General features: G+C 29.3%; 2 protein-coding genes and 1 long non-coding RNA gene across 9 annotated transcripts in view; 1 reads left to right on the top strand and 2 right to left on the bottom strand.

Annotated features, from left to right (window-relative positions):
- The window catches only part of LOC107447518 (U3 small nucleolar RNA-associated protein 14 homolog A), a 45,161-nt gene extending 40,593 nt beyond the window's left edge, over positions 1-4,568 (bottom strand). Inside the window, exon 1 of one of the 2 annotated variants that reach the window (XM_016062479.4) lies at positions 4,255-4,568. In XM_016062479.4, coding sequence (XP_015917965.1) covers positions 4,255-4,259 — 5 coding nt within the window. In that variant the 5' untranslated portion in view covers positions 4,260-4,568. The remainder of the gene's footprint in view (positions 1-4,254) is intronic. The other variant, XM_087160944.1, reaches the window with a different exon arrangement.
- Positions 4,569-4,664: 96 nt separating this feature from the next.
- LOC107447919 (uncharacterized) lies at positions 4,665-17,153 on the top strand. The gene is made up of 3 exons (XR_001584595.4): positions 4,665-4,779; positions 13,462-13,597; positions 16,768-17,153. It is a non-coding gene; the product is annotated as an uncharacterized LOC107447919 (long non-coding RNA).
- Notum (palmitoleoyl-protein carboxylesterase notum) overlaps positions 13,591-17,870 on the bottom strand; it is a 58,959-nt gene continuing 54,679 nt past the window's right edge. For 5 of the 6 annotated variants that reach the window (XM_016062670.4, XM_016062823.4, XM_016062593.4 and 2 more), the window contains one exon: positions 13,591-14,901. In XM_016062670.4, coding sequence (XP_015918156.1) covers positions 14,597-14,901 — 305 coding nt within the window. In that variant the 3' untranslated portion in view covers positions 13,591-14,596. The remainder of the gene's footprint in view (positions 14,902-17,870) is intronic. The other variant, XM_071182181.2, reaches the window with a different exon arrangement.

Here is a 17,870-nt window from a genome sequence, read left to right on the forward strand (position 1 = left end):
GGCCACTTAATAGCTAAGGATGGCACCAAACCATTACCCAATAAAGTAGACCCTATTTTAAATTACCCACAACCAAAATCAATTAAGGAATTGAGAAGATTTCTCGGACTTCTAAATTTTTTTCATCGTTTTCTACCTCGCGCAGCTCATAACCAAACACATTTAAACGATTTTTTAAAAGGCTCAAAGCGCAATGATAATCGTATGATTAACTGGTCAGAACAAGCAATAAGCGAATTCCAAAACTGTAAAACTCTTTTAGCGAACGCTACGCTGCTTGCTCATCCTAACCCCGATGCAAATTTAGTACTGCAAGTAGATGCCTCGGATTTTGCTATTGGGGGAGCATTATTTCAAACAGAAAATGAATATCTTCAGCCGTTAGCATTTTTTTCGCGCAAGTTATCCGAAACTGAAAAACGCTATAGCGCATATGATAGGGAGTTGCTTGCTGCATACGCTTCAATCAAACAATTCAGGTATATGCTCGAAGCACGAAATTTCGTTTTGTTCACAGATCACAAACCACTCACCTATGCATTTAAGCAAAAGTTAGATAAATTTTCACCACGTCAAGCTCGTCAATTAGATTTTATATCGCAGTTTACAACAGATCTACGACACCTAAATGGTTCTGACAATATAACTGCAGATGCGTTATCAAGAATAGCATCTATAAATATGCCAAATCCTATAGATTACAGCGAAATTGCAAAAGCTCAGGAAAATGACAAAGAATTGAACTATTTAATCAAAAATTCTCAAAGTTTGGATTTAAAAAAAGTAAATATGCCAGATTCGAACACTATTTTATATTGTGATATTTCTACTAAAAACGTTAGACCTTTTATTCCAAAACAATTTCGTAAACAAATATTTGATACTATTCATAACTTATCACACCCTGGAATAAAAGCAACTAATAAATTGATTAGTAATAGATTTATTTGGCCTAATTTGAATAGAGATTGTAATATGTGGTCTAGACACTGCATTCCATGCCAGAAATCTAAAATAATAAGGCATACTAAATCCCCTATTTTTAATTTTCCAATACAGTCCAAACGCTTTGACCATATACATCTTGATATCGTTGGCCCATTACCACCATCTAAAGGATTTTCATACTGCTTGACAATGATCGACAGATACACTAGATGGGTGGAAGCTGTTCCAATTCCTGACATTACAGCGGAGACAGTAGCGGAAGCTTTCTTCAAAACCTGGATTGCTCGCTTTGGATCACCTTCAGTGATAACGACCGACCAGGGTCGCCAGTTCGAAAGTAGACTCTTCAAAGCGCTAGCACAACTTCTGGGCATCAAAAGAGTTCGATCCTCACCTTACCATCCTCAAAGTAATGGGATGATAGAACAATTGCACCGACCCTTGAAAGCTGCACTCAAGGCCTGCAGTACAGACCATTGGTCAGACGCCTTACCAGCTATCCTGTTGGGTTTTCGAGCAGCATATAAGGAAGATCTACAGTCATCATCAGCAGAGCTTGTGTACGGGACAACACTTCGTCTTCCAGGAGAATTTTTTGACTCAACAACAATGGACTCGTCCCCAATTCAACTAGTCGAGGATTTAAAGAAACATTTCTCTACTATCAGACCATCTCCAGCTTCCAGCCACTTTACAAAGTCAGTGTTTGTGCATCCAGCCTTAAGAGAATGTAGTCACGTCTTCATTAGGAATGATGCTGTGAAGAAACCCTTGCAAGCCCCTTACGATGGACCTTTTAAAGTGATTCAGAGAACTGATAAAACTTTTGAAGTTGATATTAGAGGTCGGAAGTCGACAATCTCCATAGATCGTGTGAAACCTGCCTTCATTGAAAGTGAATTATTACAACCTTCTGAAATAACTAAGACTCTAAAGTTTGAAATACCGTGTACTCCTGTAATGCGGGAGACCAAAAATAGGTTTGGAAGAACTGTGCGTTTTCCAAAAAAGTATAGTAAGTGATACACTGCGGGGGGAGTGTGCGGTGCTCGCCACTCTCACCAGTCTTACCGCCAGCTTGGCGATTTAAGATCTTCAGGTAAAAGCAACCCTGTGATCCTAGTGATATATATTCTGTCCTTCAGAGGAAGAACAGCCACTTACCTTTTCAACTTTTTCATTAGCTAGCTTGGTCGCAGGACGACCCATAATGTTTAATTTAGTTTATGTTATATTGATGTTTGTGTTCATGAAATAAATATGCTTTAAGAGAAACCCGCATTTCGTACTCACTTCAGTAGCATAGGAATAATCTCATATAACCTCAACTTCCAGTAAATAATAAAATTCTATCGTGAATAGTTTTTTTACAAAATAGATGTTTGCATTTTTTGATCAGGAATTACCCCAGGTCACCCTAACTACTATGTCACAAAAAAAAAAAATTTCAAGTTATCTATTCCAAAACACAGTAGTCGTTATGGGTTACTTATAATTTTTTCAAATCACTATACCAAAAAAAAAAAAAAAAAAAAAAACATGCATTAAAGGAATTCCCTTACCAGAACATTTTAGACATGGTAAAATCTATTGAAGGTTCTAATATATTTAGTTACTTTTAACTTCGGTATGTCAGATAATCTCAATAATCAACGTGAACATGCAAACATAAGCAGGCTATGTAATCAAACAAGCATTTTGAAAACTATCTGAAACCATATGTTTATTTTGATTATAGTTATGTTTTAAAACAGTGTTTATATACATTATAAAACTAATTTTAAAAGTTCTAGGTATTTGAAATAAAAAAATTAGTTCAGTGTTTTCACTACAGCGCGAGAACGCGAGAATCTCGCATATTTTTTTCTTTTCTTGCATTAAAAAATGATTACCGCGAGAAAATCGCACATTCTATAAAGCAGTTTCAAAATTCGCGAATTTCTTGCATTTTGAAAAAAATTTCTCATTGCGCCATTTAGAATGAAATCCGTTTCACTTTTCTTCCTGGATCTTTCATTATTTTCAACATCTGCCCCATTATCTAGCTTCCCTATTTACCAGTATTGTTCAGAACCTTTAAGAACAACAGAACACCATCCCTATGAACCACGGAACCTCTTTTAGAACGCATTTCTCTGCAACCACGTGCTTACCGTAGGTAAGGTTCCTCCATGTAAGAAGTTCAAATTTTTTGCGCATTAATGTAAGATGGGCAAATACCTTGTAAAGGCAATATCTTTTACTCCGAAATGGACAAATGAAAATGAAACAAATGTGGGTAGAAACAATCAGAACGAAACAAACGCGCATTTGAGCAACCTAATGAGAATAGCTGCTGAAAAGTAGATGTAGAACATTTTCCATATGATGATGTAAAAAAAATATTGAATGCTTTAAAAACTAGAAGATGTTAAAAATGTATTATAATTAAAGAAATGATTTTTTCTTCAAATCTCTATGCGTTTTTTTTTTTTTTTTTTTTTTTAGATATCTCACTTAACTTTTTGAAATCTCACCCTGTTTTTGAGAAAGGGTGAGAAATTCTCACCCATTTTTTTTCTGCGATGAAAACACTGTAGTTGTATACTTCAAAGCAAAATTAATGGAGAAACCGACTAATTTGTTTAAGGCAACCGTAAAAAAATGCTATACAGTGATGTTTAATTAACATTGGTAGTAAAAATAAGCTATGAAAAAGCAAAATTATTAAAATTCTAAGTAAGATTTTTTCTTGATGGTATACTTGTGTCAAATTTTACAAAATATGAAAATAAAACTTTTGTAATGAGAGGAAGGTATGAATCACATAAAATAAATAACTCGTTCTGGGGTTCATGAAAGCTGTGTTCAGCCACGAGTTTAATACATAATCAAGAAATAACAATATTCATCTACTAAAGTTAATGAATCAGTTCCGTGGCACGGAACTTTAACTGCTCCATCCAAATTTCTTTAACTTTTAAAAAGCTAGATGGTTAACTTTTTGACTCAAGCTTTCACGAGAGTCATTCTTTTTAATCAATGTTTTATATGTACCAGTAAAACAAACTACTAGGAAAAAAAGGTACAAAAAATACTCTCGGTGCAGCATTGAAATATATTTTGTACTCCACTATTCAATTTAGATTTAAAACTTTTAAAAATTTCTTGTTTGTTTTCAAATGGTATCGTCAGAATATATCGCAAGCTCTAAAAGTGAACTGACCCATATTAAACAATACAAACAAAACAATACAAACAATACAAAAAACAACACAATAAAACAATAAAAACTTAAACAATACAAAATTTTGAAGTATACGTTACCGCATATTAATGAAGACTTGAATTGCTCGGTTAAATTAAGATACAAGTTCTAAATATTATAATTTGGATACTTAAAAATAAAAGCCAACACTTGTAAAACTTTCCAAAACACAACATGCGGGAAATTTGTTTATATTTTGACTCATTTTAATTTGATTGAGCAAATTTCAGTATTTAACTTATAGCTCACTGCTATGTATCTTAGCACGACATGTAGAGCCATTTTCGCTTGGCAGAAAAAATTGCGTATGGGAATTTTGAGATGCTGTCGAGAATTTGATTGGCAAGTTTCTCTCACTCCCATTGCTGTAATCAAAAATATCAATTGTTTTTGAGCAGTTTGAACGGTTTCTAATGCAGAAATCAAAATAAGGCTCTCACAGCAGATGCTGCAGCGGAAAAGCGAATATAGGGTAGAAATAAGCTGTCGTGTCGTGTTCATTTTACAAAACGAAAGTTTAGTAAATTTTGAAAGCTACAGAATTATGAAAAAATTGCATTTTTCGTAACAGAGGCGTATATAATGTATGATAATGTATATGATTCATATTATCGAAAGATTTAATATACATCTTAGCTTATAAAATAGATTTTATTCCGTATTTTTTTTAAAAATTTATATTTCCTCTCCGTATTATGATCTGCGGCCGAATAATAGCTAAGTCTTAGCAACTTCTGAGTAGTCGCTCTCGAGAAACTAATAAAAAAACATCATAGAAGAGTACCAACTCGAAGGGTAAAAGCTGTAGCCACGTCCAGGCAAACCTTTACATATATTTATATATATGGGTCATTCTCACAAAAACAGTCATTTTCATGTCCCCAGTATATTTTATGTTTGTTTTACAACTTACGAAAAAAAATTTTTCAGGGAAAGTGTCCTTCGGAATGCAAACTAACAAAAGAATAAAAATAAAATTATCAATTTTTATTTTTTATTAATTTTAGGTAATAAAAATATACCAATATGTCATTCCCTCACTTGTCCCCACTGCTGATTTAAAAAAAGAAAAAAATTGTTTCTGAAATAAAAAAATTTTTTTTACAAATTTGTGTTTTTTATTTGAGAATATTGAAATATAGAATTCAGAAAATAAATTTTAGATTTAATTTCTGATAAAAATATTAACACAGCAATATTTTAAACTTTGTCCCCAGTATTTCGCGTCATTCCCTCACAACAATGTTCTTATCACCTGCAATCATCGTAGAATAAAAATATTTTAATAAAAACTTCAGAAGTTAACAACTGGCATCATAGAACAAAATTGCAGTATGTTTCCATCTTCAACTTAAAGAAGCTTTGCTGTGGAATGAATTTGAATGAATCAAATCAGGTAAAATTGTTTACATTTGTCATTCCCTCATGTCGTTTTTTAGAGTAAAATAAAATACAACTTCATCGAGAAAGTGGATAATTATATGTTGCTTTCTTGTATGAATATAATTGTATGTGATTGACTTCAGAAATTAATGAAGCCTAACTGTTATTTTTAAATTTTATTGAATTCGTCATTCCCTCACTAGTGTATAAAGTGAGGGAATGATTCAAGATGAGGATATTATGAAATTTTTTTTCGTTCAATCGTGCCAGCCAATTTTATTTCTCAAACCTGTAAAAACTATTAAATATATAAGACTAAATTATAATAAATATTAGATATACTTAGTATGTTATCATTTTCAAACTTTAGGTAGATGTAACTTAGATAAAAACATGTATTAAAATAAAATATCATTCCCTCACTATTAGTGTCAGTCCCTCACTTTTTAAATAGTGAAAATAATTAATTTACTTATTAATTAATTTGAAAATAAATTAAAAAATTAATAAATTGATTTATTTAACTAATTAATTTTTTTTATTAAATTAATGAATTAATTATTAATTATTATAAATTAATAATTATAAATTAATTATTTAAAAAATTAATTAATTTAAATATTAAGTATAATTTATAGGATATATATTTTCTTTATAATGCCATTACATATTTCTATTAATATAGAAAGTTTCAGAGCTTTTTATTCACTTTACTTTTTTGGGATTTTATGAACTGAAAAATGACTGTTTTCGTGAGAATGACCCATATATAAAATTCAAGTTCCATCCATTAGCTAATTGTAGTTGCCGCAAGAGATTAAGATATGTTAATTTTCCCAAGAAAAACATTGCAAGATCGGGGATATTTCCGTATCCTGATCTGTCGCGCCAACTACAATCACCAAGATGCCTAATAAATTTTTAACTTGCAAATGTTTTTTTTAAAAAACCTGTAGATATTTGCCCATGAGTGGCTACGAGTTATACCTTTCGAGTTGGTCCCTTTGTGTGATGTTTCTCGCGTGCTACTGCCTGGAAGTTGCGCAGACTTGGCGATTATTCTGCCACAGATCACGATACGGAAATCTCATCAAAAGCAAGATCATTTATATCATGAGTTCCCATTGTTAACATGAGGCGTATTTCCATATTGGTCACCGATCTTGCATTAGAAATTTTCCCGTATTGGATAAGAATAAAATTATAAATATGCCAAGCATGATGAAGCCATAGAGAAAAATAAAAACTTTTAAGACTCATGCTAGAAATTTTTTAAAAAGAACCTTAGATTCCAAACAATGGGAATACAGTCACGACGTACATATATGTAAGTTGTGACTGTATTCCCATTACTATACATTACATCCCAACTAATATATAGATTGATTATATATATTTATGTATTACATAACTACATTACTTTTCTCTGACAACACCTACCATTATTCTATAATAAAAGGGCAAAATTATTCTTATTTAAAGAGCTCAGTATGAATTATACTAATCGCATGCTGTTACGACTGCTATTTAAACTTACAATATCTCTCCATCTCTTAGTGAAACCACATTCTTGATGTGCCTTTTAATTTTAAAATATTTTTAGACACAATTAATTTAACTTAACCTTATCCATACTAAAGAGAAATTCTTTTCAACATTTGAACTGTATGATTCAAATGTGCAATGTTTGATTCAAAGTAATGTTACTCAGCCTGTCTCCACAAAGGGAGATAGCCATTGGAAGTATATTCAGTATTTAATTTGAATGATTCAGAAAAATATTATAACAATATTAGGCGTTACCAAAACCACTGTTGTAAGAATATAGATATTTAAACTCTCTGATCAAGATCAGTGTGGCCCCATCTGCTTTCACTTTGAAATAGCTGTTAGAAAATTGGTTAAAAGATAGTAAGAACACTGAACAGTTTGATAGCGAGGAGCTGAAAGATGTAAAAATTTGATGGTTTCCTGAACTCTTTCAAAAAATATATCCTTTGAATTTAATAAAATTCTTTAGTTTAAATATATTTTAATTTTTTTTAAATGCTACCTCTTGTTAGTTATGCTACCATGAGATTTAGCACTCGTTATCTGTAACTGCAGAGCCCAAACTACTTGGGGGCCCCACCAACATCACATGATGTAAAAAAATAAAACTTCTAAAATATAACAGTATCATTTTTCTAACTGCATTATATTTGTGTGACGCTTGTGATAAAAATAATATATATATATAAGCCATATTCATGTACTTTTGTGTTGTTGTAAAACATTTGCAGATAAAAGTAGGTTAAAAGATGCTATTGTTTTTTTGCTAATTCATGTAAGATTTGTGGTAATAAAATATTTGCACTAAATAATGATTTATCGAGACATCGTCTAGTTAACCAAGATTAAACTAATAGTTTTTTTATTGCACATTATCATATTCATAACAAAGAGAGACCAAGTCTAGTTAGCCACTAAGGTTGCACCAATAATTTTTTGATTGCTAACTATCATATTCATTGCAAAGAAGGAACATTTTCATGTAATGTGTATTGTAAAACATTTACATAAATTGGTAATCTAGTTCTACTTCTTCATGTTCATATTAAAGAGTGGTCATATTTGTGCAGTAAAACATTTACGGATAAAAGTTTGTTAAAAAAGACACTATCATTGTCTTACTACAGAGAGGCTATGTTCACGTAGGAAATGAAAAGATATTCTGCATTATGTTTAATAAAGCATTTGCAATAAAATGTCATTTGACTAAGACATCATATTTATGTTAAATAGAAGCTGCAAATAATGCATTTGATGTAGTAAAAATTGTGCTATGAAAAATAATATGACTGGACATACTCTCGTGTTCATTCTTAGAAAAACCTTGCCAATTGAGTGCAAAAGCATTTATAGATAGTTCATTCATGAGCATGAATGTTGCCGTGTCCATACTAAAGTGAAGACTTAATAATGTAACCTTTGCAATGAAAAATATGCTAAGGTAATTCATTACTAGTAAAGTAATTAGTGACTTAAAAACCAGCCATTATCCCAAAGGCATATTGGAGAAAATCAAGAGGGCACTCCCTCGAAATCTAATAAATTGTTTATGAATACTACAATTTTTTCACATTAATCATAATTTTTTATGTGTAACAAGGTGTTTGATGTATGCCACGCTGAACCCACTTTATTTATTTACTCAAAATTCAATATGGCCGTTGCCACTGGACATCATTTATTATGATAGTACATATCTATGATCTTGCTGTGTAAATATTGTGAAATAAACCTACTTATTTATTTCTAACTCAATTTTTTATTGTTGTGAGTGGTGCTATAAATTGATTCAGTACCTTTTTTTTGCAATCGTTTAACAATGCTTAATTGTTGGTAGTATTTGTAAATTAGTATCTCATTTGAATTTATTTTTAAAAAAATTATCTTATGAATTTTTTTTATTAATATCATTTATCCATGCCATTTGTGAATGTATTTCATGCCGATAATAGCTATTTAAGCTCTGTTTATCCCCTTTAATAGTTGGATTTATAATGTGTTTATTCACTTATACTGAAGCTTTTTAATGATATTTTCATCAATTATCATGTTTTTAAAATATATAAAATCTTCATCCGAACATTAATAAAATAAAAAAAGTTTATAATTACAATTTTTTTTTTACTTCACTCCACATACTAGCTCTGAGATGGTGACAAAAAAAATGTGTTTTATTTTAAATAACTTAATTTTTTATTTAAATTACTTGAAATCTTGATTTATGCTGATTTTAAGTTTAATTACAATATATCACTGGATATCAATTCTGGGGGAAAGCACAAATTGTTAATTTTGTGTTTTGCCATCGAAAATGAAATAAAATCTTATGTGCCTTAAAAGTAAAAATTTTTTGACTATTATTAGATAAAAAAAAACAGTATTTAATTAGTAAAATCTGCTTAGAGTTATCTTTTGGAATCTTGCATGGAAATTTTTTTTATTGATAAATTTTATAATAGTAATGCAAAAATGTTTTGATTCACTTAAAAGTTCTTGAAATATGACAAAATATTCAAAACGTCAAATTAAGATTCAATTAGGGCCATATTTTTCAGATTCTTACTGTTCCTTTTATTTTTGTTGGTCAAGAATCCGAATTGGAAAAAAGACTGTTTTTTTATGATTGTACAAAGAGAGAAAATAAACTTTTATGTCTGGTCTTGACCCTTTAAATATTTTCAGCTCATCTAAAATTAATCCCTCATACAATTTATATTGAGTCCTAGTACATGAAAATACAATCATTAGAACAGAAGTTAATTAGGATTTTCATTTTTTTTACATTATTCTGGAAAATTAATAAAGGAAAATGTAATTTTTTTTATTCATACAAAATTGTTTGGAAAATAATAAACAATAACAAGTTTAAAATCCATCTTGGATGCCATCAGATCTTACTATACTTCTTGTTTTTTCCTTTTTTGTAATTTTTGTTTCTTAATTCTTTTATTTATTTATTTTTTTTTTTTTTGGATTATTATTGTTTCTGCAAGGGACAGTGCAAAAGTTTGTCTAATACAATCCAAGTACTGTAAAACTCTGAAATTCGGTTTTCATTACTTCTTTAAAATGAAATCATTGATTCCTGCAGTGGACTGATCGTTAAGACGCGGTTCCCAGCAGATCACCAAAGTCAAGCATCACTGGCTGCGGTTAGTGTGCGCGTGGGTGACCACTTGGATCAGTCTGTTTAGGGACCGAAAGTGTCCTCGTTAAACTGTTCTTCCATGAAGTGCTCAACTTCGCTTGCAGGTCGTCAGACTACCGAAGCGGGGGTGCCATTCCCTGTGCAAGGAATCAAAATTGTGGTGGCATGTCTTCGGATCATCCTCCGGGATGTTTCCCAGACCGTCGCCAATAACCCATTGTGCAGCTCTAGTGCGACGTAAATGAACTACAGCAACAAAAAATTCATTGTCAAATAAAACATATGGTGTTTGTAATCACATAGCTTCTGTATGTTCATACTCGTTTACAACTTATAACTTTAAAAAGGTTATTTTAAATTTTTTGAGGAAAAAAATCCTGTCTTGGTTTACTTGCTGATCGGGTATGCAAATAAGGAAAGAAAGTGCTTCTAAATGAAACTGAAGTGTAGTGATTAAAGTTCATATGCAAATATCTTCTCAATTATTAATGTTCTAAAATTATTTTTTTGTGTATTTTTAAACAATTTTATTTCAAACTTAAAATTTTGGCTTACAAATTTTTATGGCTTGGTATGGTGTAATAAAAATTAATGCCTTATAATTCAAAAATATAACATCAATTATTAATGTAACTGATTATTAGAATTATCGATATGAAGATCTCAAATTGAAATTATAAAACTCAGATTGAAATTATCTGTGAACAAACCATTTGGTCAGCAAGTATAAAGAAATTAAACTAAAAAATACAGCCATTTAAAAAAACACAACATTTAATTACATTGGTATTTTTGTACAACAAACGATCAGTAATAAATAACACATTAATTACTATGTCAAAACACATTTGATTAAAACTGTTATAAAATCCGAAATTATGCATTAATTTGAATTTGATATATAATTTCATTTGCTAAAATCATTAATTACAAAGAATGACAAACAGTGATATTTACAATATAACACAATTCGATATAATCATATGTGAGAAATATATACATAGTGTAAAAGTCATGAAATAATATACAAAATATGAAATCATTGAAAGTAACATAGTTTACCGGTATATGTTAACAAATGAACTTTATTTAGACCATTACAACCAGTTGAAACGATTTCCTAAAAATGTTTCAGACTAATACAGAGCAGAGTGTTTCGTCATGACCTCCTTTAATATATAATTTTAGAGTCGTTGTCAAAAATGTATATTCATTAAGGGATGATAATTAGAAAGAGGAGGAAAATAAAAATACTATTGAAATTTTATGAATAGCTACTGAGGAATTCAAATAATAATTTTTGGCTCTTTATATTCATGTCTTTTTACACCATTTTTTACAAGAACTCAAAAACATTTATTAAAAGTGACCATTACGTACACTCTGTGGGAATAAAAATGCGATTATTAGAAAAATTCTCAAGTTTCTTCAAACAATCAAACTGGTTTTATTGTGTTCCATTTTGCTTTTTTTCTCAGATTTCAACATTGTTCTTTTTTTTTACTTGTATTAATATGTAGCTCCTTTTTGAAAATATTTTTCTTTTTAATTTAGTTTTTGGCGTGAATACCAAAAAATATATATTCCAAAAATAGCAAACAAAACAAGGATGGTGATTACAGAATGCCTTGCATATTTTAAAAAGAACAAAGATGTCTGAACTTGATAAACTTTATAGTTTTTTATGAACAAAAAGAAATTTTGAAATAAGTTTGGCTCAAAGTGGTTTCATTTAAAATTTATCAGATATAAAATTAGTCAACTTTACGATAATTTTCTGAAAAATAACCAATTCTTATTAATTAAAGAAACTCTTGTTCTCAATGCTACATCTCAATTTTTTACATAAAATTAATACCAATCTACTAATCACACAAAGTATTGCAGAAGCAATACTACTAGATTTTTTTTCAGTATTTAAAACTTTGTAAATGTTATATAAAATTGGAGTAAAATTTATTGAAAATAACAATAAATTTTATATAATTTGTAAATTTCATCCTCTGATTATTTGCATTCAAATCAAAAAAAGGAGTGTAATGGATAATTAGGATTCTGCATTTTTAAAGTTGCATAAAAATTTGTTATTATTAAGTGAAACAATCTTTGTTCAAAAGGAGATCTCTCTTAAAACTGGACTCTTAAAAAGTAAAATAAAAATCTAAAATAGATTGAATTGAGGAAATTACAATAAAAACAGATCCTTTAATTTATGTAGCTAAAATCTAGATGTGATTGGCAAGTTAGTTAAAAACATTTTACAAGAAAACAAATTAAAAATATCCTAATGACATCATTGCTACTATACTGGTTTTAACTAAACACTGATATTTTCTGCAATTATATATATTTGTAATGATTCATGTCCTTAAAATGATGAGAAATTATATTTTGTAATAACGTGAAAATGTCTAATACTTATCGAAACAAGACAACTTTTGTTATCAGTTTTAGAATTGGCATAAGGTGACCCTAATGTCCAATTATTCTATAATATTACATTTATTTTAAATTTTTATGAAACAAATTTTTTTGGGGGACCTGAAAGCTACATCTATCAGAGAGATTGTTCAGTAAAAAGAAAAGAGATCAGTGCTGTTTTGCAAGACAACAATCCTCTCATATTTAAGCAGTTTATACCAAACAAAATCATGCCGCCTATTAACTGAAGGTACTTATTGGTTATAGAGACCATGTATACTGCTTTTTTGAGTTGCTGCCAACATTAACATTATATACCCTATAATGGATATATGCCAAATTTTAATCGTACAAATTTTATCGTCAAAAATTTATCATTATCATTGTGAGTCTTTGTAAATTAGTCATTTATCAAGACTCGCAATAATATATTCAATAATTATAGTTATGCACAATATTCGCGATATTATCTTTTTGATATATTTTTAATAATGATGGAAATATTATCATACCCCACAATTATAGTTATCAATATTAATCGCGACATTTTTATTTTCGATAAGTATTGTATATAATAATCATGATAATGTCATATTTGATAGGCCTATGTGTATTATTGCTTGCCAGTTTCAAGTGTAAAATCGAATCTTGTGTTGTTCTTTGTTGGTGAACTTGGCTTCACAGTCCTTATAACCGATAGTACTTAAACTGAGATATGTAAATTCTTATTAAGCTTTTAATTGAATTTTTTTCCAACTTTTAGATGCCAGGCAATGTATCTTTACTATGAAACCCTTCAACGCCTCTAGGCTACAGAATTTTCTTTGTTAAAAATTTGCTGACAGCAGAGATTTTTCCTTATCAATGAGCAGTGAAATGCTTTTGCTAACTATAAAAATGTGAGTAATCTTATTTTTAAAGTACTTTAGTAGATTTTTAATATGAGATTCAAAGATAGTATGTTTGATAAAGCAATAATTCTTTCTATAAAAGTTGAGATTCAAGGTAGAATTTGTAAAAGTAGCCGAATTATACAATCCTAAAAGTCATCCTAGGAGAAATAATAAGTGAGAATTCATACTCCACAAATGGACAAAAGATTAAGCTAGTTAGTATCGCAATATGCTTGGATCCTCTCTTGATTTAGAGGTGTAAGTGACTGATTTGCAGATTCAATTTATCCAAATCCAATAAATAATAAAAAGTATTTTTCAAAAATCTAAATTTAATCTTTCTTTGAAAAATGAAATGATTATTTGGATTTAGGTAAAATAATTAATCTAATTTATTTTATAAAACAGAATGCTAGCACAGAGGATTTTATAACTACTGAAGAAGCGATGAAAACGTACATTTCAATGAGAAACATTCAATTTTAGATTAGGGTTTTGATTTTTATATGTTCTTAAAATCCTTACTAAGTTTGTAAAAAGATTTTATTATTTATTAAAAGATTTTAATCAGCCTGCAAATAATTATCATTTGCTATTGAAGTAATTTTGAAGTTGATTGTTCTTATTTGTTTACCCTTCAGTTTAATCTGAACTTTTACTGTAAAAAGTTAAAAGTTTAAATTTTTAATTTGAAATCAGGTTAAAACATTTTCCTGGAATTACATATAGAACTTTTACATATCATTCTCTTTCATAAATTGATAAGCATACTCTTTCTCTCTCTGGGACTTGAAATATTCTAGACAGGAAATGAATTCAATTACTGCTCAATCATTACATCTACAACACTAAAACTCCAGAATTTTTAAATAGCTTCAAATACCATACCACCTAACAGCCTTGTCATACTCTCTGTTGAGATAGTATTTCATGATTGATGGATGTGATAGATTCATGGATGTGATCATGGTTCCACTCAACTTCTTACTGATCTTTTAAAGATGACTACTTGTTGGTCTGTTGTGTGAGCAGTTGAAGCAGTGTGTCATGGTCCATGTCATTGAGTGTGACGAGATCGATCCCCAGGGCATTGGCGACGCTGCTCATGTCCAATCCAAATGACTTGAGAAGTTCGATGAAGTCGAGTTCTTCTCCAGTAAAGGGATCGTGAAGTCTTGGGCAGGCTCTGTTGCACTGTGGCCAGGTGCACTCGTCTACAAGCCAGTGGTAGCAAAGGTCCTCGTGCAATGTCCACCGGTGCCGGACTCTGAGGTCTTCCGGAAAGAGAGAGCGTTTGTCATGGCTCCTTGCTGAACAAAGATTGGTATAGAAATGTTTTTGCAGATGGGAAATAGGAAGAAGAGATAACACAGGAAAAAGACTTCCATCATTGCTGCTCAACTAATACTCATTATTGTCTATTGCTTTTACTACTGCATTATTACTTTTTAATAGTAACTGCAAGGTTTCAGTAGCCAAGATATTGAACTTATTTGTGAAGAACGAGGGTTTAATCCTCAGTGGTAGCTTAAAGCCCATTCCACTTCAGATCAATGGTTACCAGCTTGTAGATCAAATAATGGCAATCGATGCACAATGCTGATCCCATAGCCACTGTTATGCCATAATTACAAAATTTTAGAGCCATAACTTCCCTACTCCCCCTGACCCACAATTGTGTATTGTCAGAAAATGTTTATACTTTTTTGATAGATTTAGTGCATGCTGAATTTAAAGAACAATCTTGTTAGAAATAGTTTTAAATATATATTTTTTGTAATAAAAATAATCATTAAAATTTAAGCTAACAAAAGAATAAATGATTTATTCAAAAATAACTTTACATGACTAATCTATTTTGTACTGAAGCAAGTTTTTAAGAGAATATTAATTTTTAGGTATTTTTCCTTTTATAGCCAGAACTCTCTATTGAAGCCATTTTAAGTCAAATTTAATATATTATTATTTCACGAATCTAAAAAATTTTCTTTGCTCTATAGTTTGTGTGATCTTTCATTATTCAAATTAGATCTTACAATATGCAAATTAGAGTTCAGATTCCTTTCTTTTTTTTATTTGGTTTTTATCGTTTCATTCAAAACAATTTTAATCATTTATGGTACTAGAAATCTATCTTAAGGTAGTTTTTATGGATAAAAATTATATGCTAGATCAGCAGTTCCCCATTTTCTTCAGCTATGGGATCCTAACTGATCAAAGTTTCCTGTGTTAACCTTCTTTCAACTAAACCTTGACTTTTTAAATGAAGTACATAAAGACAATTGCGAACCTATTAACCAATAATAGACCACTTTATTTTGAAAATATTTGATTAAAGGAATGAAATTTTTTCATTGTTTTATCATTAATGATCTCAAATTAGATTTTATGTTTAACCTTTAAATTCGCTGCCTTAGAGCTGTATCTAGTCTAGATATGAATATGTTTTGGTTGTATATGCATAAACTGAAAGCGAATAAAATAAACTGAAATATGGTTTTAATTTAAAATTGAAACTAAAAGGAACTGCTATAAATATTGAAATCAGTTATTAGAAATACATATTTATTTATGTTATTTTGATTTGAAAAACACAATAGGAAATATTAAGGCAATTTTTTATAAATGTATGTTGTTTTCACAATGTCTTAAATATTTTGTTATTCGAAAAATTATATTTTTCAAAAAAAAGTGTATATCTTTTTTATTGACATTCTTATTAAATAATTTCATAATCAAAATTTTAAATAAATAAGGAATTATTGATTGGATTTAAAATTATTGACAGGTTTTTAAAATCATTACTGACTTATAAAAAGACTAACACTCGGAATCCCTTTAATTCTTCCATGGAACACCATTTGGGAACCGTTGCGCTAAGTTATTCGCAACAGAGGTAAACTAAAATGTTCCAATTATATAAGATTTCTACTATTTTCGACAGAATTTAATAAATTAGATATTTTATTAACCTTTATTGTACAATAGGAAATATAAGAAGGAGGTAGAAAAATCTGAGAATATAGTATATATTCTAATTGTCATTAACATTTATCCAAGTTATGAACTGAAGCTATTTTACATATTTCTTCCAATTAAAATTTAAGAAATAGCTACAAAATATCAATAATATACTTTTTCCTTTACAACCCTGATTAGGTTCTTTTATTTTTCAGAAATCCAAATAATTTTTTTGTGGTGATGCATATGATGGAAGCCTTGGGAGAAATTAAGCACAGAAAATATTAGACATGAGGTCAATTGAAACAGAGTGCTAACAAATATAAACTGAATTACTTTTTTTTAATATGGATTAGAGATGCATCGAATCCTAAAATTTTAACAGGTCTGGGTATCCAGTGAAAACTGAATCTTTTATCTGACCAGTGTAAGGAACATGGTAAAAATTGGATTTATTATCTGGCTGGGTAGTTGACTGGATTATAACATTTATGCAAAGCAATAAAAAAATCATATAATTTTCTATTATTATACAAGATATAGTTCTAAGGAAAATTATTGTGTGCCTATATAAATAAATAAAAAATGTTTTTTTTTTTCATTTATTAATTTTTTTAATCTAAGTCAAAAAGCTTCTAAAACAAATTTTATGTGATGTTTAGAACGATTAATGTAAAACTTTGCCTCAAAGGGAAGACATCTAATATATTTAATTAATTTTACATTTGATTTACATAAACTTTCAATAGCATTCAATAATTTAGTTTCCATTAAACAAAGCTATTTTAAAAATATTTTAATAAAATGACAGTAGCTTAAATTAAAAACAACTTGCTTTAATTTTTAATCATCTGATAACTGTAAACGTTATTTAGATGCAATGAGATTTACCTTCGTATAATTTTTTAAACTTATTGATATTCAGTGAGAAATTTCATCTTATAACAATCATTGCACGGAAGATTTATATACCTAATGTGTTGCTCTTAATGTAGCAATTCCATCACCATAATTTTATTTCTTAGCAACCTCAAACTTTTAATTTTTTTTATTTGGTTGAGACAAAATTAATGTGAAAAAAATAATGCTTTTTATTTTTTTTTATATATTAAACTTATTTTATTTATTCCATGATTTATTTACATAAAGAAACTAATTCTAGTTTTAACTGGGACAGCTTTTATAAAAAAAAAATAAACAGCAATAAAATGAGATTTGTTTGTGAGCAAATAAAATAAGCAAGATAGAAGGGAATGAAAACTTTTTTATAGAAAAGGAGTATTGTCATGTTATTAAAAGAAACTAATAATAAATTGTA

This window comes from Parasteatoda tepidariorum, chromosome 4 (genome assembly GCF_982258835.1).
Source record: "Parasteatoda tepidariorum strain Cologne lab strain chromosome 4, Ptep-v5.0, whole genome shotgun sequence".
NCBI lineage: Eukaryota > Metazoa > Arthropoda > Arachnida > Araneae > Theridiidae > Parasteatoda > Parasteatoda tepidariorum.